Source organism: Stegodyphus dumicola, chromosome 2, assembly GCF_044657685.1.
Source record: "Stegodyphus dumicola isolate Sdum_Otavi_A_Nest chromosome 2, ASM4465768v1".
NCBI classification, from domain to species: domain Eukaryota; kingdom Metazoa; phylum Arthropoda; class Arachnida; order Araneae; family Eresidae; genus Stegodyphus; species Stegodyphus dumicola.
Genome location: NC_140769.1, coordinates 47,315,326 through 47,337,509, shown reverse-complemented (window position 1 = coordinate 47,337,509; position 22,184 = coordinate 47,315,326). Strand labels below are relative to the sequence as shown.

Genomic DNA, 22,184 nt, shown 5'->3' with positions numbered 1-22,184 from the left:
TGAATTGTCTGAGGAAAAACTGTTTCTTTTTTGTTTTATTCGCTTAATTTCTTTTATACATCGTTTTAGATTTATTATAGTATTTGAATAGAACATGTGGCAACTATTACGAAATATAAAGCTGTTAAGTGAACCTGGCGTCAGAGTGTCGCTGTGGTAAACAAATATAGTGAATTTTTAAGAGTGCAATAGGTTTAAATGAAATGCAAGAAAAAATGCACATAATTTAATATTCCATACTGTAATATTAAATTGAATTAGATGTGATGGAGAATGAAGGCACCAAATGAGGTAAAAAAATTGATTAAATGTAATAAAATGTGGTAGAAAATGGATTTCATGTAATAAAAATGAATTTCTTAATGGTTACTAGATCGCGTTGTTTCCGCGATAACCTATAGATACATACAAAATGTGGGAATAGAAATGGGTGATCTTGATCTATTAAGGGAAATGTAAGATCAAAATAAAGTTACCACTATATATGAATAAGCACTGACGATTAAATGAGAAGATGTTTGCCAGACAGGCGAACCCAAAATACTTAAACAAAATGACACCCGGAATATGCGACACGTGACTTAATGCACATTACTAATATAATGCTAAGCTCATCGTTATCAAAGTCATTGTTCTTCCATCAGTACGAAATCAAAGCTCTGGAGAAGTCGGAACCATGCAAAAATTGGGCCGTCAATAAGCATATTCGGTAAACGATAACATTTGGTCTTTATATCGAAGAAGAGAAAACACGTGTGCAAGGCTTATTTACGAAGCGAAGGCATCTTAAAAAGATAATGTAGCTAGAAAAAAGAATTATTAACAGAAGCAATATTCTACGATTCTGGAGAAATCTTTTCTAGCGTTGTACCTTCAAGCCAAAATCTTACAAAACGTTCCATGGTGTCATCAGGCAGCATTCAAGGAAGAAGAGAAAAAAAATGGCACATCGCATCGGCAGGAGAGGAACAGCCAGAAGGCCGTCCTGCTCCTCCGAACTCCGGCAGCAGGAAGAGAGCGAGAAACCAGTTGTTGCATTCTTTTTGCCTTGTCATCCTGCGGTTGCAATTATAACACACCTGACGCCTGAATTATATGGAGGCTTTCTTGCGTACGTACAAGGAAGTCATGTGGCGTAGACATCAGATTTTTTAATATAAATTTTGAAAGATGGAATCTTTAAGTTTTAGGTTATTTTATTTTTAAATGTTAGTAAATCTTTATCAGTTTGTAGATTTTTTTTTGGCGTTTTTTTGACTTTTTTTTTCTGATTTTAACTCGTGTTCCACAAAGTATACCACGAGGTATGCACAACTAAGTTATACCGCTAAGAGAATGAACAACGTACAATATTACTGCAAATGGCTAAAAATTATTAAAAAACAATAACTAAATTAAAATGATAAATAAACAAAGAAAAAGTCAGATTGTATTGGATATCAAATTACATTTTAAATTAAAATGTGTCTTACAGATGAATTTATCTTAAGAGACGTTTTCTTCGAAAGTTTTTATTATTTATTACTTTTATTCTGTTTTTAGATCCTTGCAAAGGAGTCGAATGTCCAAACTCTCAAGTCTGTCAACTGGATGAAAATCGAAATGCCCTCTGTCGATGCAACGGCGAATGCTCTGAAGATCTGAGACCTGTATGCGGATCAGATGGAAAGACGTATACTAACGAATGTACACTGCGAGTAGAAGCTTGCAAATCTCGAAAAAATATTCGAGTTGTGTATGCTGGAGAATGCAGTACAGGTAAATTAGCATTAAACATATACCTTTTAAATAAGCTAAAACCTGACAATAATTATTATCAGGAATCTGGTATACTATTTACATTTTTTCAGATAAATAGAATAGAACAAGTTATACTTAATAACTTAAGATGTCAAACAAAGTCTTATCTTCATTATGAAATACGTGACCGCTTTAAAACTATTAAAAATAGCCGTAAACAGCAATCAAAACCGATATAACAATAAAAATATTCCTTAATCGGGTTTTTTAATTATTCTATTTATATATGATGTTAACAGAAGTATAATCCAGCAACTCTGAAGATGATCTACACAGAACATTTGTGTCAGAGGACAAGAGCGTTTATCGTTTTAGAGGTGCCAGCTAACTGATGCTTGCTATGCGATTTTCATCAGGAAAATTATTTGCGAATGTGGCTATTAGACAAAGAGCTTTGAAGATATTTAAATAAGCATTCCCAAATGTTATTTCTATGATTGCCAGTAAATGGATTTTTCTTTCAATTACCATTTTAGGTGAATTTATTTCAAAGATCATTCAGAGACTATTTTTGAAGTTGTACGCTGTAAAATGACTTAAAATAAGAAAGAATACATTCAGAAGTTTCACATTAAACGTTTCTGGCTTTCATTTTTAGCAATCATATCTCTACATCTTGGTCTTTCTGGTTGATTTTTTGCAACGTTGTGATGTTTCTAATAATAACTGCGTCTTTTAAATAACGGCAGCAGATTCAAAATGTTCGGATAAAGAAATTAAAGAATTACAGCGCACATTTTGCAGCTTAGATTTAAAAACGGAATTCATTACTTTTTTAAAAACAGATCAAATGAAGAATAAAATTTGCAGCTATATCTTCCAAGATAACTTCTTAGTACATAAAATGCGCTATGTACAGTGGACGTTCGTTAATTCAACTCAGGTTCTCGGAAAGGAATTCGAATTATCCGACTTCAAAAGTGTATCACTGAAGAAGTAAAATCTTCTAGTATGTATACCCCAGAAAATATATTATACTATATTATCTATAATGAAACATATTGTTACGAAATATCCAGCTGCATTAAGATAGCTTCCCCGCAAAGCAGGTTTAAGGTTTCAAGAAAATAGCATGCGAGAGCAGGGTTGTCATATTTGGTGATATAGCCCTATTTGGAGACAAATATGGCGATATACCATAGAAGGATGGAAAAACTTCTACACTGAGTTCTTAACGGTTTGCTCCAGAATGCTCTCGAAAGCAGGCCAAAAGCTATATAAACCCTGCCTGTACGGGGCAGTAAGAGTGTGTCTCGTCAGAGTCTCTGAGTCGATCTCGAGTCTAGTCTAGTATATCGAGTTGATCGTCAGTCTAGTATATAGTAGTGTGTCGTTGAGTGTGTTGAGCTCCGAGAGCGATCGACAGTGTCGGGAGCTGTACTCTAGTGCTTTGCTGTGAAGCTGTCTTCACCGTTACAGCCTGATAGCCTGAAGACTGTATTGCTGATTGTTTCAGCGTGTTTGTCGTAGTTTTTTCGACGACTGTAAACGTGCTTTTGGAGCTGCCCTAAGTAATACTGGCTTAATAAACTGTGTTTTCATTCTTCATCAAGTGTTGTCGTCAATCGCTCCAAATCCACGAACTCGTACAAAAACGCAGCAGTACTAATACCTTTAAGTGTAACCTTAATCATAAAATGAAGCAGAAGATATGCAGTAGAAAGTAAACTTTAATTAAAAATATGAATTACACTTTCGAGAATTAAAAATATGAATACATTTTAAAATAAATGTTTAATTATGCTTATGATACCTAAATTTTTCAGCCAGCTATTCGATTTGAAGTAAACGTTTGAAGTCATTTTCAGAATAAGGTTCGATCTGAATAAATACTTTCAAAGTTTTTTATGGAGTTCATTTTGGTTTGATCATTTGGACGTTTAACAGTCTCTGCATTCACGTCTGAAATCCACTAAGGTATTTTCTTTTCATTTTCTCGTATAGTTTTTATTATGCCATCGTAGCTCAGTTTTCCATAGACTTCCAAGGTTTCATCTACCTTTACATAATCAGAAAAAGTAACGTTATCGCATTTAATTTTATTGAATTCAGGGAAAAGCTGTATCAATATCGTCACATTCTTCGATATGTATCTTCTCTTTGGCGTGCATTAATTTAGCATGAGGAAAGCAATTACTAACTGTGCTTTCTTTCACAGCATCCCATGCGACGTATAGATCATGTATAGCTGTCAGCAGATTAATGTCGTAGTTTTCGCCCCAATCTAAAGAAGAATTACGGTTCTGAAAAAGAGTTATGTGGAGTTCCTTACATGAATATCTATTTTTCGGATTGTGTGCTGTGACCAGACTTTCATCCAAGTATTTGTATCAATGGCTGGCGATTTTATTACCAAAAAAATGGCAAATTTACGATACATATTATGAAGCTTCATGTTTGCGATAGGCGCTTAAAATCTCTCTAACAGGTATTTATACTAGCATTGAAAATATACCGAATAAAAAGCAATATAAAAGTAACTATTATCTAACTATATAAGCATTATATTGTACATTTTTAAACTGAAATTTGCATTTTTGAACCAGTCCGTTTCTGTCACTTCCATTGCATGATATCGATTTACGCCATATTAATCGGTTTCAAACTGAAATTACATGGAGTCCGAATGTGCAGTCTAAAAGCAGATAACGGTTTCCTTTTTTATTTTTTAATTAATTTTTTCAATCAAAAGGAAATCGGTATTTTAGAAAAGCATTTTTTGAAATTAAATTTTAAATTTTGTTTGCGAAATATTTATTAAAATGTGCATTAAAAAGTAATAATAATGGCACACAGAAAATAATTCAAATTTATATTTATTTTCTCTTCCAAATCTAGAGGCTGGCATCTGCAATAAATTTCTGTTGGTTACGCTTGGAGTTAAAACGTTATTGATAGCTAAATATTTAGTTTGACATTTATTTTAAATAATTCTAATATGTGTGAATTTACCACTTAATAACTTACTGAACTAAAAATAAGCTAATTAAGAAAACTTTCCATTTCGCACAAAATTTAAGAATAAATAATGACAACTTTTTCTTTTTCTTTTACCTATTAAATTTTTATTTGACACATACATCAAAAATACATGAAATTTTCAGATACAATATTTCATAGCGTTTCGATTTTTATAAAGTTTGTAATCTTCCAGAAAAATTACTAAAAGTGTCTTCACGACTTGTAGATGCTCCTCGGTCAAAAAAATACAATTACCATAGAGAATTAACAAGAAAATAATCTGAAAGTATTGAATTTATTTGACTTACATGGACAAAATTTGATTTTCACAAAATCTCAAAAATTGTTTTAGAACTCGCAGACATCCGAGCCCTTAATAAAAACTGGTATCTTAAATATACTACTGGAATTTAATAGTTCTTAAATGGTTTCTGGTCTTTCTCTTAATCATTTCGGCGATTTTCGAGTTACTTTTGGGTTTTCGTTGTGAAACAGGCTAGTACCTCTTGATCTTCCTGCACAGTTCATGAAATAAAATTTACTCTGCCTTCTAAAATCATGAGTTATTTTGGGATATATAAGCCTCCTATGGAAACGCTTGCACTGTACCGCAAAAATCAGTGAGTAGAAGATAAGATGAGGATTTTGAAATTTAAATAGCCATTTTTGAAAATAGTTGCAGGATTGATAACCATTACACACTTTGAAATTTTATGACCTATAAGGAAATGAAAAGACTTTTAATATCTCACACAAAGGTAATGGCTGTGTGCCATTTTAAATATCGTTCAAATAGCATCCTAGAGAACACAATGGCTGCTTTCGTGTTTTTTCTCACGCGTTTTTTCTCTTCGCATTACCTGAATGTTGTCATACCTGTATGTTTTCTGAAATCCATCTAATATTGCTTCTGGTAGAAAGGAAACATTTCTGGTCTTCCACAGCAAAGTAATTTATTTTACAAGCGCTTACAAATATATAAAATTAAAATGCACATTATGGTATGGTGTTATTTTCACGAGCTTCATCGCCGATTAAACTGAGTGGTTGCGAGATAAACTTTGCTTTAAAAAAGGGAAAAGAGAGATCGAGAGAAGCATAGTGACAATCTTAGACTGAAAAGTGACAGCAATTTGAGGATGTAAGGTAAAAAATCGTGAACGGAGAAGATGAGCCTTGCCATAGCTTCTTACTGCCCTAATCTCTTGCAAAATAACGAAAGTGGGTAATTTACTTTCATCCACTCAAAGATCACTGCTGCTGATTTTAGGTACAGAAGAATGCGTTTAAGAATTTTATATCAGCTGTCCTTAACAAAATTCCTTATTTTCATTTCGTAGAGTGTATTTTTCCATCAATTTATTCTTAACTGGCTTTCTGTTTAGTCCGCTCCCGTTCAAGTATCTAATATAACCTCATACATTTTTTTTTTAAAAGTTACTCGAAATAACTTTTCCGACAAAGATTCAGGAATTTTCTCAGTAAGAGCTGCTACTTGAGTAAAACTTCTTTTTTATATTTACTGATTGGCAGTTTTTACTTAAGGGAAAGAATCTCTATAAGATAGCGATTTTTAGCAAAATATACGTTCTTCATGGCTCTACTTTAATATATTCTATGCAATTCTAATTGATTGACTGCCTAGAGAAGGCCGATGGTTGTTTGATATTTTATTTATGAGGAATAATAGGGCAATTGCTAATTTAAATTATAATTTTGATTTTACGGTCTTTTTTTTTTTAACCTTACATGTAACATTAATCCTGTAGGTATCTTAGAAAAACAGCTGCGTGGGTATTTCAAATGAGAGAACGGAGAAGAAAACCTTTTTAATATCGCTACTGATTTAAACACATAAGTTTATTTCCGTAAAAGAACAAGCTTTGACACGCATAAACAGATTCACACATCATTTATGGGTGCGCTATGTCCCTCACAATCCTATAAAGTTTATATCTTCTTAGACAAAGGATGAAGCGCAAACTATGCGTGTTTGGTAGCAAGGCAAAGAAGGAATAAAAAGGGGGGCTGCGCAAGCAGTAATGCCGGTGTTTATAGACTTGGTGTTCTTTGTTTCAATTTTGAGTTGCGATTGGATGAGGGCCATCCAGAATGCAAAAGAATTACTTAAGCAAGTATGAAACGGAAAGACACAGTCTGGAAAAATTGTTATAAACGATTTAGAACAGAAAGGGGAGGTACATAAATTAAATTGAAGAATTATGGGGCTGTTCCTAATTAAGTTATAATTTTGGGTTACCAATTTTTTATAGTCTTTAACAAAATGTGCAGGATCTATTCCTCATTGTCTGATAGCTTTTCCATTTTCTTGCTGAACTCAATAAATTGATTTCGATGACAGATCTTATTAAATTTATTTGCATGTGTTTTTTACTCTTTTTCATGAGCAGTTAAAAGAAGCATATCTATGTTTTTCCATCAAACATGTCTATGTTTGAGAAACATGTTAAACATGTCTATGAAACATATATCTGTTTTTCCACCAGAACAGAAGAGTTTCTATTAAATTCTTACATCATATATATATTATATATAGAAACATTTCATTAGGTTGATAAGTGTATTCTGAAACAAACACTGTTCTCTATATGTTTAACTTCAACATTTTCATAGTAATTAATCACTTCTCCATATAAATGTGTATAAATCAGTGGCTACTTTTATGTATGTATATACGAGTATATATAATATAAACACACACATACAGATATTTCTACAGTTATAGAAGATGCAAAGAAAGACTGAAAAACAAAACGCACTATTTTTTCTCGAACCTTTTATAGCTTGACAAAGAATATATAAACAGTGAAATTAGTGTCTTGGATATTTTTCAGCATAACAGAACGAGACTGTCTGTCTTGCTTTCATAGTTCACTAATTTACTATTCGCTAATTTCACATTCTTCATTAAATTGCTGTACCTGAGCATATAGTTATGCACAGGCTTCATTAAATTGCTGGAATTTCTTCAACTGAATCTAAGCATTATTCCATTCACAAATAAATGGGTAAGCTACGTGAAAAACTGTACTGCTTGTTAAATATCACCTGCAGTCGGAAAAAAAATAACCTACAGTTCATTTTATGTAGGCTAAATACTGCTCTGTTTGCATAGGGTATAAGAGTAGGTAGCTATAGCCTTGGGCCTGGGCTCGAATCGTGGATAAGATCTGGGTATTTGTCTTTGCGACATAAAAACCCTTAAAATGCTACTGAACTGAGTCTTCGTGTGTAGTTAGTAGAAGGGAAAAAGGGGCATAAGTCCCTCAAATTTGTACCTCAAGGTATTCGCCAGTTTCAGGACTTTCTCTCTTGTTATTATCGGTTGCATTTTACAGTGCACCCTGGACAATGTGCTTGGTGATGAGATAGTGAAATAACTTACAAGATATTTCTCCCACCTTCTTACCGTGCCTTCGTGATATAATGGCCAACACACTCGGTGCGTATTCGAGAGGTTCGTGGTTCGAGTCCTGGTGAGGGCACTGTTAATTTTTGACATCTCTCAGCGTCAAAAATCCTAATGTCTCTACAGTGACGCCCAAACTAAAAAAGGTGGTGGATGATGATTCTCCACCACCAGGATTTGGCGATTGGGTCCCCTAATTCCCATCAGCCCTTTCAAAGGGGGAGTATATAAGGTATTTCTCCCACTTTCTTAGCATGCCTTCGTGATATAATGGCCAGTACAGTCGGGGTGTATTCAAGAGGTCCGTGGTTCGAGTTTCGGTTAGGACATTGCTCATTTTTCATGTCTCATGCCTCGAAATAACCTAATGTCTCTACAGACTGATCATACATATGTGAATGTCACTGTTAGTGAAAAGACTTTTGAGTAAACAATGTTTGGAATCAGATTCAGACTGACCTGAAAACAATCTTTGCCGAAAAACATTTATTAACCTAGTATCATAATAGAAAAAATAATTTTTTTGTGTTGAAACACAAAAAAATTTTTGTGTTGAAAATTTTCAACACAAAAATTTTCGATTTTTGTGTTGAATGAGTGTTTTGTGGTTGTGTGAATTCGATTTTTGTGTTGAAAAATGTGCGCAGATTTTTCATTTTATCTCTCTGTTAATGGGGAAAACGTTTTTAGCTTATGTTTAGTACTCATCGCTAACAGAAATCTCTTTAATGCTTGTCTTTCAATAAGGCAATTAATATATAAATAAAAAATGCTTAGTGAAATCACATTTATTCATAACTACTTTAAATAACTTAATGATGCCACGAAAACGAAACTATAAAAAAATCTTTCCCAGAAATATCATTGTAGTTTAAGGAATTAAAAAAAAAAAAAAAAAAAAAAAAAAACTGCGAAAATAGCATGCAGTTATAGATATTTTAGAAGACGATCATTAGGAATAAAAATTTAAATAATGCTAAGTCATCAACATTGGGCTGTGTCAGTACAAATAAATTCAACTTATATGCCTAGTATTTCATTCAGTTCGTATACGTATTTTTCTGTAATTTATCTGATTGAACTATTCAGAACGATTTTATCTTATTGAGCATGAGCAGTAACATGAGCGTTTTCTTCATTTCAGCTCTAAAAGGGAAATCAAGATAATTTTCATCACCACCTTTTTCAGAATATTTTGCATACACTGCATATATATTTCCTAACATTTTCGAATCGGTCATCAGTGCTGCAGATTAAGTTTTTTCGTCATTTTATAATCATATAATAAGGAAATTAATGATGATAATTATATAATGATGAAAATATTTATTTTATGTTAGTTGGAGATGAATAGGAATTTTTTTTTTCAACTTTATCTGTTTCATCATTTACTTAAATATTTTCATGCTTGAAAAGGTTCTTTACTCGCTTTTCTGAGACGTATTTCCAGAACAGGTATTTATCAAATGAAGTGCATCACTAAGGATAGGCTTCGTAGATAGCTGAGTGATTTACTTTTACATTTGTTATATTACTCTGCTTATTTCATGGAGGTACTATATTTCGCCTTCACTGTTCCTATAAGGTTTTCCATAGATATGCTGCTTGCTGGAAGGAATTCACATTCAATATAGATTTTTGAAAGTATTTACGCCGTGCACTTTGCAGTTGTCATTTAAAAATTAATATTTATTTTTCTATTCATCATTGCATTTCGAAGTACCTTCATTAAAACTGTGGATGTATTTTTTTTTCTTTGAATACAGTTTTGTGACATCATTTTGTATATCAACTATTTCACTTCGGTTAGAAAGAAATTCATCTTGTAGCATTTTGATTACAATAAGCGACTTGCTAATTATAATAAATGACAAATGACTATAAAGATATAGAGAGGCGGAACATCATTCATCCGATGACAACATATGAATGATAATATTGCTAAAAATTTTAAATGCTAAACCACAAATACCGAGAAATTGCTTGAAGAGATCCTTACATCGAAATTTTGAAATGCTTATTAAATTTTGATACGTGCCTTAAGCCTTAAAATACTTCTGCTTGTATCTGCCTCACACAATATGTAATAAATCGAGCATAATATCACATAATATAGATTTAAATTTTCAAAGGTCACCTTAAAGAACAACACATAAGAACTAAATATAATCGCTTAACGTGATCATGTTTAACACTCAATAAGACATAAGAACTATGTATTTGGTAATCTAATAAAAGTCAAACTTTTACAAATATAGATATTTTTTATGAATGACGAAAGGTTCGTTTGATTTAGGTTATTATGGAAAGACACACTAAGATCATCTGTCTAAGGGGAATGACGCCTTTTTGGAGGACTTTAAAGGAAACTAGCTCGAATACACCTTACATATAGGGAAAGCCAACGAAAACGCCCATGCACTCAGCCCGTTCGCCTCGATTCCGATCCTAAATACGAACTATCAATGTTTAGTATTTCATTCTTTAATCATTCCGCTGTTGGTCGGCCGAATGATAAAAGTGTGGCAACATATAAGAGGTAAATTTAACTTAGAAAATGTATGATATTGAGAAATAATAAGTTTTTAAATAGCTCAAGAAACGTAAGGAAAAGAATTAGAACAATAAATTACACTTATTTTGACATTATTTATATAATAAAACCTTCAAGCTTTACTAATGGACATGCAGTCAAGAATATGTTGAATAAACAAACAGCAAGCTGAACACGATCAGATTCATCTCCATTCATTTTCACTGGCGTTCAAACGTAAACACAAAACGTGGACTTGAAATAGGTTATATGTTTATGTTTTTATAATAAAAACGTTTAAATTTAATTGCTTGAATAATAATTAACAAATTTTAAAATATACGTATGTTTTCATCAATTCAGTGCCATTTTTCCCAGGATCCAGTTTTAAAAAAGAAGAAGGCCGGTGATAAAATTGGAATATATTTTTCAACTTTTACACGTTTAAACTCCGCGTTAATTACTCAACGTATTGAAGCATAAAACAAATTTGCAGGCGACGTGATCTAAATAAGCACACTTAGCAAGTAGCTTAAGTAATTACATATTTAATGGAATTTACTTCCCTCCCCAAGCTTTCATAAAGGTGTGGATCGATAGTTTGACGCAGCTTTTACAAATTACTGATAAACGTAGATAAATAAGAGAAGCCTAAATCTGTTCTGCACACTCTGAGTTCCGTTAAAGTAAACTTTTAAATTTACCAAGAGTAAATTTAACTATTTCCCGGAAAGGAGGAAGGAATTCTTCTAAGTTTGCTGCTTCTAGTATTTTAAAATATCCACATGTAATCGAGTGTCTTAATTTAGTTACTTTAGATTCGTACTTCTCAGTTGCATAAAAGCAAAGCAGAATTAACGTGGCGTAATTTTGTGCCTAGCTTTGTAATATTAATTATAAACATATTCTTCCGCCAAGAGAAGCATTGTGTTTAAAGGGAAAGATTTGATGGGTATAATTTTTATTCAGTTATGCATATATGGATAAATATATGAATTTTTCTAACATGAATTGGATGGTATACATTTTAATATGACAATCATGTAACATTTGCTAAATTGCATTCAAGATGTAAATCGAAATGGTACTCGGGGCTGAACGTAAATCGAAATGGTGCCGGTATCCACAGTTAATGCGGTAGCAATTCATTAAAACGTATCAGAGAGGACTAGTACGCATTACAAAAATGCAATTAATAATTTAACAAATATTTTCTCTCTTTTCGGCATGCCTTCCTGGTGTAAATGAAATCATGTTTGGCGCGTATTCGGGAGGTCCGGAGTTCGAATTTAAGGAAAATTAAGAAATCTGCAATTGTCTTTCCAGGGAGAGTGCAATTGCGGATTTCTTAATTTTCCTCACATTGAAAGACTGTACAAGTGACGCCCGAACTAAAAGGTGGTGGATGATAATTCGTCGCCTCCAAAATTTGGCGATTGAGTCCCTTAATCCCAAGTCGTCCTTTAACCCTTTGAAGCTAAAACGCTCGATATGGTCTTTCATTCAAACGATCACATCCGTCTGAAGCGGCCGAAATTGCGAAGTTATTCTTTTCTCTACCCATTAGGTATGCAGTAATAGGTGCAGTTTCCCTAAATGCATTTAATAATTTATTGCACACAGCTTGACCAAAAAGGCTAGTGGAAGCTTCTTTGTTAGGAAGAAGAAAGGATGTCCTGAGGAGGAAACAGACGGGACGGGCGTTTCGGTATTTTCAGCATACAGGTTAGCGAAGGCTTCGGTTTAATAAGGGTTAAAAGAGAATGCTTGTAAGGTATTTATTTTCATCCTCATTTCTGCATGCCTTCATGATTCAACTGAAAGCACACTCGATGCGTATTCGGAAAATTCAGACTTCGAATCCCTGTGATTGATTTGCACACTTTTCACGTTTCTTTATCGATATAACCTAATGACTCTATAAATTTGGTTGTATATTTGAGTAGTTTTATTTGGAGAATAATTTAATATGATTTGTAAATTTAATTTGTATTCGAAACTAAAATAGTCCATTTCGTAATAAAAGAGTCAAAGTATTTTTTTAAACTCCTTTTGTATTTCGATAAGAGTCAATCTGAAACAGAAGATTTTGCATTGATTAATTTGTATGACTGGACAATTTACTTTAAACTAATAATTTATCAAGGTTTATATAATCTGAGTTATGTGTAATTAAGCTGCATATTGTTGTGGATTAAAAACTATCTCAAATACATTGATATCGTCTATAATCACTGTTGTTAGGACTGGAAGTTTTTCCCGCTTATAATTTCCGTACACAGTTTTGTTTCAAGCTGATTTGTTTTGTTTTCTCTCAGCAACTTTTTTCAGGCAGAGGCCAGTTAAATCGTAACGCTATTAAATCGCCCTTAGATAATCGAGAGTCATTATTTCTGTAAATTTTACTTATTAAATTTTTATTTTCTGTCTTTAATGTGTTTGACATTATGACTAATTTCTAATTAAATGAAGTTATTTCTTTCATCTAATATTCCAGGTAAAAATCCGTGCGAGAATTTAATGTGCGGTCCTTTCCAAGAGTGCGATATCAACAAGTATGGTATTGCAAGCTGTCAGTGTCCACCGAGCTGTGAATCCATAATGAAACCTGTATGTGGCTCGGACGGTCAGACGTACAGCAATGACTGTGAACTGCAACGCAATGCTTGCATTCAAATGAAGCATGTCTCGGTTGTTCATATTGGAGAATGTGGTAAGTACGGACTTATTTATAAATAGTCCAGGATGATTTTTAATAGCAGAATTAAAGTGAGTATGTCTGCAGTAAAAACTGAACTTAAAAAGCTTGATAGTTAAACACTATTGCATTAAGTAAAGTATTTAAAACTATGATTGCAAAAACTGCATAATTTTAATGATTATCTGAAAAGCTAAACTGGTTTATGGGTGTATTCAAATATTTACTAGATTTAACTTTCGTTAGTATAGCTCTTTCATAAGCATTTGTTTCCTTTATGATAATAATAAGTAGGGAAAATCTTCGTAATGATCAGAATTAAGTTAAAATGATGGCTATAAGGTATATATATGCCTCCATAGGGAGCCCTTTTTTTTAAATACATAAAATTTTAATTAAACACACATGTTATTGAGTAAGATGGGATATAGAACTATGAATTTAAATGGAATGTTATAGAACGTTTCATTAATTTTTCAAATATAGGCAATATTTAGTAAAATTTTAGTGAAAATTTTCATTTACGCCAGATCTCCTAAAATAAATTCTAATGAATATACTTCATTAATCTTTACGCAGTATATAATTAACATACTTACTTGTGTTCTGTAGCAAAAGATTTGCAGTACTTATAAAATTTTTGAAATATACAAAACTTGGTGCCAAAACTCAAAATTTAAACCAAATAAATCTTCTTTTCTTTCAAATACTGTTAATAAAATCAATAAATAAATACAAAGAGGCCAGATTTTGCTACAGAACACAGATAAAGAGGAATAAAACATTTTGGAAAAATTTCATTTCAATATTCTAAATAGATTTTGAGAAATTAATGTAATCGCAATCAAAAGTAACGAAAAACACAATTTCTCAGAAAATGCATTTAAAGATTTTAGTACAGCACAAAAATTTTGTAGTCACTTTAGATCTTCAAAACTCGTCGTATTTGTATGTTAAGCCCTCTTTTACTTCATTCTTAACTAATTTTGACTTTCTTTTAGCATTTTACTGGTTAAGTTTGCTGCTTGTAGAGATTGGCATTTCTATTTCTGAATTCGCTGTTTGTCTATTCCCATGTAGCTTTCAAGCATAATGGGATTAATTTCTATTTCTATATACCTGAAAATAAGTAAAAGTCCTAAATATCTTAAATTAAATAATAATACAGCAATATTTGCACCTAAAAGCAATGTTTTCAGTTGGACAAAAGTTTCTTTAGGTAAAATATATCTGAAAAGGTTATTAAAATACTCATTATTGTTTTGAGTCTTCCCATGTAGGCATTTTATCAGGAAAGTGTCACACAGTGAAATATGTGTTGTTTTTACAGCTTTTATATTGTTTAATAATTAGAAAATAGCTGTTTAAACTTATTGTTTACATTTTTACGACCATTTAAATGCCAACTTCCGGCATCCAAAAATTCACTTTCGGTTTACTTTTTATACTATAACTTTGCTTCTATTTATCGTAAACACAAAAATAAAGCATTTTTATAAGCCTAAATATATGGCCTATAAAATAAATAAATAAAAAAAAATTCGAATATTTTCACCAAAACGATGAATTTAGGGTAGGCACATACTTAATATATATTTTAATCTTAAAATAATTAACATCTTTAAGCAGTATAGCTGTAATTGTGGTAAAACATATGTGTTTTAAAATTTTCCACTTCAGTTTCAGAGAATACTTCCATCCAAATATTGAATTTACCACATATCATATAGGGATCAAGGAGCGATGTTAATTAGATAGCGAGATAGTAAGCGATGTAATGTAGTAAATTCCGATCCTAAATAACTCTGTAATCCAACAAATTTTACATTCGTATAATTCGAGAGTGACCAGTTTACTAGTTAAAAAACAGCTGGGTCAGCCTTGGGGGGTCGATGAAATTTTAAAGGAGGTCAGTAATGACCAAGACACTGATTGGTTGCCCATAGCCGAATACGCCCCCGAAATTACTCGACATACTCGAGATCAAATTGATTTAAAATTTATATATAAAATTCATAATTTATTGTTTATTTGATATAGCGCTATATTCAAAGTCTTTTTCAAAACACATAGCTGTGTTAAGTTTGATATCTTTAAGTAATTCGAGACTTTAAAATTAGGGAAAAATATCCCAAAATAAAATTTGTTACCGAACCATCATTATTGACTTTTCTTACTAAAGGAAGAAAAGATTAGTCAAATCTGCAATTCACTATGGAACTAGGTTGAATATTTTTGAACGAGGTGATTTAAAAATTGAGTAAGTATATCAACAGACGCCCACATTAATAAAATCGAACTGTTATGCAATAAGAATCTGATTTTGTGTTTGTGAAAACTTGTTTATATTGGTAAAATTTCGAAACAATAATAAAAGGAAAACCCTAAACATAAATCCATGAAGCATTTTTTAAAACCTTTTATTAATATTTTAATCTGATTATATTCGTAAGTTATTTATGGGTAGTTATTCGTATTATGATTATGTTGTATACCGCATATTATAGAGAAAAATTTAAGGTGATCAATGAAAAAGAAAAAAAAAAAAAAAAAAAAAAGAAAAAGAAATATTTGGAAAAGAAAATAAAAAATTTGGAAATCAGTTAAAAGAATCTCCTCCTTCCAATTCCTATTCGCCTTCCAAAACTCTACTCCAGGTGTTTGTTTTTTTTTCTTTAAGTAACAAAAATAATTATTTTTTTCAGAGAAGCATCTTTAGTTACGAAAACTTACTTCGATAAACGACTATGTTTAAATCCATTATTTGAATGCTTTTTTTATTTGATACAGTTTAGGGTAGATCTTCATAAATTTAAAAAGATATGTCATAATAGATACTTTAAGTGCATAACAAATACATTAAAAATACTTGTACAATTGAAATATTTATACAAACAGTTAAAACAACAAATGTCAAGCATATCCGTAAAAAATCTCCTTATTGTTTCTAGGCAATTTATGAAATAAATATAAAGTTGTTGTAGTTGTTCTGACTAATCTCACTTGTCTGAAATTAGAACTAGCCCACGAATTCATCATGGCAAGGAGGGAAGATTACGGCTGTCAAGCACCATGCAGATGACAGTACGACTTTGCTCAGTTCCGTCCCCAGTTACATAGGAGTGTTATATTAAAAGAGTTTCGACACCATGGTTAAATAGTTTTACTTCTAGGTACCATGTTATATCTGAAATTCCTATATTGTTAAATGTTAAATATGAAACTACTTGCCGTTAAAGGGAGTGATCGTATAGTGAAACGTGTACAGCATTTTTGCGTTGTGAAAAAAATGCATTCCGGGACACCGCCGTGAGAGGATCGAAAACATAAAACATATACAAGATATAAAGGAAAAGTTCATATTAAATATATAAAGAAAACATACTGTAAGAGGTTCCAGATTAAATATCAGTTTATTCAATTACAACACAATAAGAAAGATCTTAACCTCATCTGAGAGTCTGTTCATTTAAATTCATAAAAAAACTTAAGGTTTGTCTGGTGATTTAAAAGAAAGGAAAGGGAAACAATTTATGGCCAGAGAGTTAAATTTTAGATTCGACGTTGTTTTTACTGCTAAGGACGTTTTTGAAAAACTTGCCTAAAGTTCAAACACACCAAAAAAATGATACTTATCTTGAGTGGACATCTTGAAGTGGAGGAGAGCTCTCATCTTAGCTCTATCCTTACGTCACTTGGCAAATCCGCAAGACAGAGACTCGAACGGCACGACAATAAATTACATCAGCTATACCGTCAAATCTTACGCCGGCTACTGGTTTCCATAGAAGAAAATTGTTCCCACTGGAAGCAAGAGAACAGCTTACACCGCACGGCTGTCTGCCTAGACTCTCAGCTCCACCAAGGAAAACGTAGACAATTAAGCTAGGCATTTTAGAGAACGGCTAACGCAGGCTTCCAGTTGTCTAAGGTGACATAATTCCTTCTGTTTTCAAGTCGGAGTTCAGAGGACATCGTCCTGACTTTTGCCGATACAGATAGAGACCCAAGTCTCTGTTAATTTTTTTGTTATTCGCTCAACAGTTTTTTTTTCTTCGCATTTTTGAGAAAACCCGCGGCCGGGGAGCATAATTGCCGCTCCCCGCCGGAAGCACTGCTCGATGCCGACTAAATCTTTTCCTTTCTCCTTCGCAACACCCACAAGTTTTTTTCTCAGTCTCCGTCAACAAGTCCGTCAAGCCCGAAAGTCAGCGAATCCAAGCAGTGAGTGCCTAAGCGAGTCCAGAGTAAGTGTGTAAGAGAGTCTCGCCTCTTAACCAAAACGCGGCCGGGGAGCATATTTGCCGCTCCCCGCCGGAAAACACCTCTCGGAGTCACTTACATTTTGTCCAGCAAGCCCAAAAATCAGCGAGTCAGTCCGAGAGTCAGCCAAAAGTGAGTGTGTCCAACTCAAATTTCCTTCTTCTCCTTCACCAAACGGGCTCCCACTATGGCTTCACTTATCGCCCCCTTAATTATGGCAAAATCTTCGTTTTCAACTCCAGAATGCGGAAATAAGGGTGATCGCGCATGCGCGCCCTTCTTCACTTAGCCAACAACCGGACCCTCAATCGCCAAAACCTGAATGACTTACATTGAAAGACAAGTAGCAACCTTTGACCTTTCCGTCACGTACTTTCCTCTCTTAAGGTCAACTAACAATGAAAATTCTTTCTCGAACATTCTAAAGCGCGCGAAATCATGACTTGGCGAAAATTGCCCCCCTTTCCCTGCTTCTTTCACAATGAATAAAAGTTTGTACAAGATTTACAAATAGAGGAAAATAAATAATACTCTTTTAAACTAAATAATATTCCCAGAAGCATCTGTCTTTCCCCAAAAATTAAAGCCTTAAATTAAATAATTCAGAATCAAAATAAAATTTAAATTTCCATAAATCATAAAATCATTCACCTAATTTTTTTATAACGCTATCCGGTAATTTCTCTACATAACAGGAGAGCACCTCGGGAGGGGGGGGGAGACAGGTCCGAGAATCTCTAACCCCTCTTACCTTATAACCAACCTTTCGAAAGGATTTTTCAAGAGGACAGCTCGCTGCAGGTATCGAGTGCCCCCGTTCCGCACAGATACTGTACATTTACAAACATTCATGCCTTCTCCGGGATTCGAACCCTAGCCCTTCGGTAGGGCAGTTAGAGTCACTAACCATTATCCCTGTCGGGCGGCAAATATGAAGTACCATGAACACGCCCAGTTATCCTTTTATATACTAGATGAAATGAATGACTAAAACTTTCCAAAAATGTTAATTTATAAAAGACAAGAAATGTGAAGCTTCATATAATTTCCTTCTTTTCGTGCATTCTAATGTAGACTCACATGTAATATTCATTTATTAACTGATGTGTAACATACAAAGTTATTCATTTAATTCATTCGTGACACTTCTGTTTCGTTGCGCAGACAATTTCCATTGAGTAAAGTGATAGTGTAGCGTATTTCTGCTATCGAGATCAGTTGCTTATATTTTAACTAATTCACTAATTAATGAAACGACATTTTCGGAAACTTTTGTAATTAAATTAAATTAGCATCGCACATATTTGTTACCCACTTGAATTCTTAAAGGCTGATATCTTTAAACATCAGTTATCATAAAGAATTAAATTCACAGTACAATTTGATTCCTAGTAGCAAATTTATTTTGAGATTTAAAAAAAAAATAACCAAACTTTTAAAACAATCCAAAGCGTCATTCTGGAAATAAATTTGAGAACGACGGTACTAATATTGTACAATCATAATGAAATATTCTGAATTTAGATGAAAATTTGTCAATAAAATACTGAGCTGCTCTAAACTTGAATTTTGCCCAGTCTTTTTTTTTTTTTTTTTTCCTGCTTATGGTAGAAGGAAAACATAGTAATTTAAAATAATGATAGATATTTGGAAGATGAATTGAAATCGAATACTTAAAAAAGTGGTTGTATCTAAATTAATTTCTGCCTATATTTCTTAAAATGACAATTATAGATATACAGGAAACAGACATGTTTTCAGCTTTTATTTTGTAATACCAATATTTTTAGCACAAAAGACGTTAGGCCAGAAGGGCTGTTAATTTCGTTTTGGCATATTGTGGCGTTTCGCTCTAAACGGCTGTTCACTTTTCATATTCTTGCCACCATATATTATAGCCCTGTATTATGTTTAAAGAAATTAAATAATAAATAATCTGCTTAAATGTATGTATGTTTGTCACATTGTGATAAAGCAACGGTACCTAGAGCCCCCAAATTTTGAATAACGTACATCTCCACCCGAAAATGGGCATCTGAACGCCCAAATTTGGAATTTGTTTTATTATCTATTTTATATTTTGTAAAGCATTTATGAGTTTATGATTAAGAAACTTAACGATTTCAAAGCGAGCAATGGCAAAACTGCACGTGGGGAGAAACATTATTATTTCCAGCGTGCGAAACTATGTATTGGAAATTCTAAAGATATGCTATTTTAAAATTATTTTGTGATATTGCTATGAATTGAATTTTCTGGTTTAAGTGCGAAGAACATGATAATTAATAAATAAAGGTAACACAAAACGTTAAAAACGGCCTTTTGGGCGTAATATAAGATCTGAAAACTTTCAGATTGTTTATATATATTTATTTATTCATTTCGGTGGTTCATCATTATCATTAGTGATCATCAACTGTAAAATAATTTTGTTTCGGAATTATAGCTCTAGACATTGCACATACATTAAGCGGAACTTACTCAGCTTGGAATTGGGCACGCCTTTTTATGACGTGTCGGCCACGCCTATTACTTGAGACATCATTAAGCAATTTAATTAAGCATACAATTAACGCGCTACCTAATATGGGTTAAAAAATTTTTATTCCTTATTTTTCTTTACTACCAAGCTTAAATATAAGAAACATTGAATTTGCACGAATTTGTTAGCATGACAGAAGAAACATTGGCACGGTTTAATATTTAAAAAAATTGAAAAAATAAAACTTTCTATGATTTAATATGGAACAGAAAATCGACTTCACCTAATTGTTAGTTTAGTTATTTAAACGAGGTAGAAAGAGATAGTATTTAAAGGAATGTTTTAGATTGTTTAGTCAGAGCGTGTTCCACCTGCTGAAGGCCCGTTACTACGATAGCAGTCTGTCTTTAGGGTTACTTTATTCTTGCCAGTAGTACTTGTTACTCTAACAGAGGCTGGAGCTAACTTGCGCGTTATTCATATCTGTGTAGCGTTAGGCTATTTTAAGACTTAGATTTAATTTTAATCTGAAATTCTATCGTTTGAGTTATGCCATAAATGCTGGCTGGTTTTGTAAGCACAAGAAATGCCTTCTTTTCAGTTACTTGTTTTGAATGTTCAGTTACTTGTTACTTGTTTTGAAGTTTTGAATAAAAGGGGTCTTTTATACACTTCTTACGTTCTGTTGTTTACCTAGACATAGCGATAATATGCTTACGTCTTCACAAGGGTCTTGACTTAGTGTATGGAACCTAAAAGAGTACGAATCCACAGCATTTTTTTATCTATTTTTCATTACTGAGGCTAAAACACGCATGAGGATTTTAAGTCATTTACACAAACAAACAAATGAGGCATAAAATGTCAAAAAATAATTATAATAAAGCTAAAATAAAATTAAAATGTAAAAAAATTGAATTTTATGAAATGTAAAAAATAAAACATTATAGTTATGTTATTTGTTTACAAGAACTTAAGCTTTCTGCTGAAAAATCTGAAAGCTTTCAGATTTTATAGTACGCCCAAACGGGAGTGTTTTTTTTTTTTTTTTTTTTTTTTTTTTTTAACAGACATAAAGCTGCATTTGGCCAAACATATTTAAATTATATATATATATATATATATATTAAACATATATTATTATTATATATACAAGTATTGAACATATTTTGGGCTAAACATCTTTAGAAGTTACGATGCACGTTCTCTTGCGCTGAAGATAAAAATATTTCATTCCCTATAGTGTTGCCACTGCTCTCTTTCAAATTGTTGATTTTTTAATCAAAAATTTGTTTAAGTTTTACAAAATATCAAATAGACAATAAAACAAATTTCAAATTCGGGCTTCCAGATGCCCATGTTCGGGTTGGGGACTATGTTATTCAAAATTTGTAGTACTGTAGGTACCGTTGTTTTTTTCCCACAGTGGGAGAAATATACGTACATAATGTAGACTGTTAATTATTTAGTTTATTTAAATATAATACAAGTTGATAATATATAGTGGCAACAATCTGAAAAGTGATTCGTACTTTTAAAGTCGTTGGACGCAAAATACCGTTTCGAGACAAATAGCCCTTCTGGGTTAACGCCCATTTGGGCTAAAACGAAAAAGATTTTTCATTTAATCAAGTATGCATGCAAAAGTAATATATAAATGCGGCATGTAATCTTTAACATCTGACTGATGACGCTGCACATTGCCTGATAAAAATTTTGCGAAAACAAATCCCAGATCAGGCTGCCATAACAAGAGAATATTAAAAATGATAGAACTTTTTTGCTATTTTCTTTATCCCTATTGTCCACTTTTATAGTGTGTAAAAGCTATGAATACCTTCATTAAATGTTCATGTTAAAACGTTAATTGGACTAGTTCTTTCATCCCCTAGAAACCAAATTCTTCAGCCATTTACGAAGTCAGTTACCAGAAGTCAAGATGAGAAGAGTATCTCGCCTATATAAACAAGGAAACTGAATATTTTTTTCTCTTAATTTCTGCGTGTTAAGATTGAAC

The 22,184-nt window shown here is 32.5% G+C and overlaps 1 protein-coding gene across 1 annotated transcript in view; it reads left to right on the top strand.

Moving 5' to 3' along the window:
- Positions 1-22,184, top strand: part of LOC118193620 (agrin-like) — a 777,240-nt gene that overhangs the window by 635,002 nt on the left and 120,054 nt on the right. The window contains exons 5-6 of the mRNA XM_085810647.1: positions 1,543-1,758; positions 13,222-13,437. Of these exons, the coding sequence (XP_085666773.1) occupies positions 1,543-1,758; positions 13,222-13,437 (432 nt within the window). The remainder of the gene's footprint in view (positions 1-1,542; positions 1,759-13,221; positions 13,438-22,184) is intronic.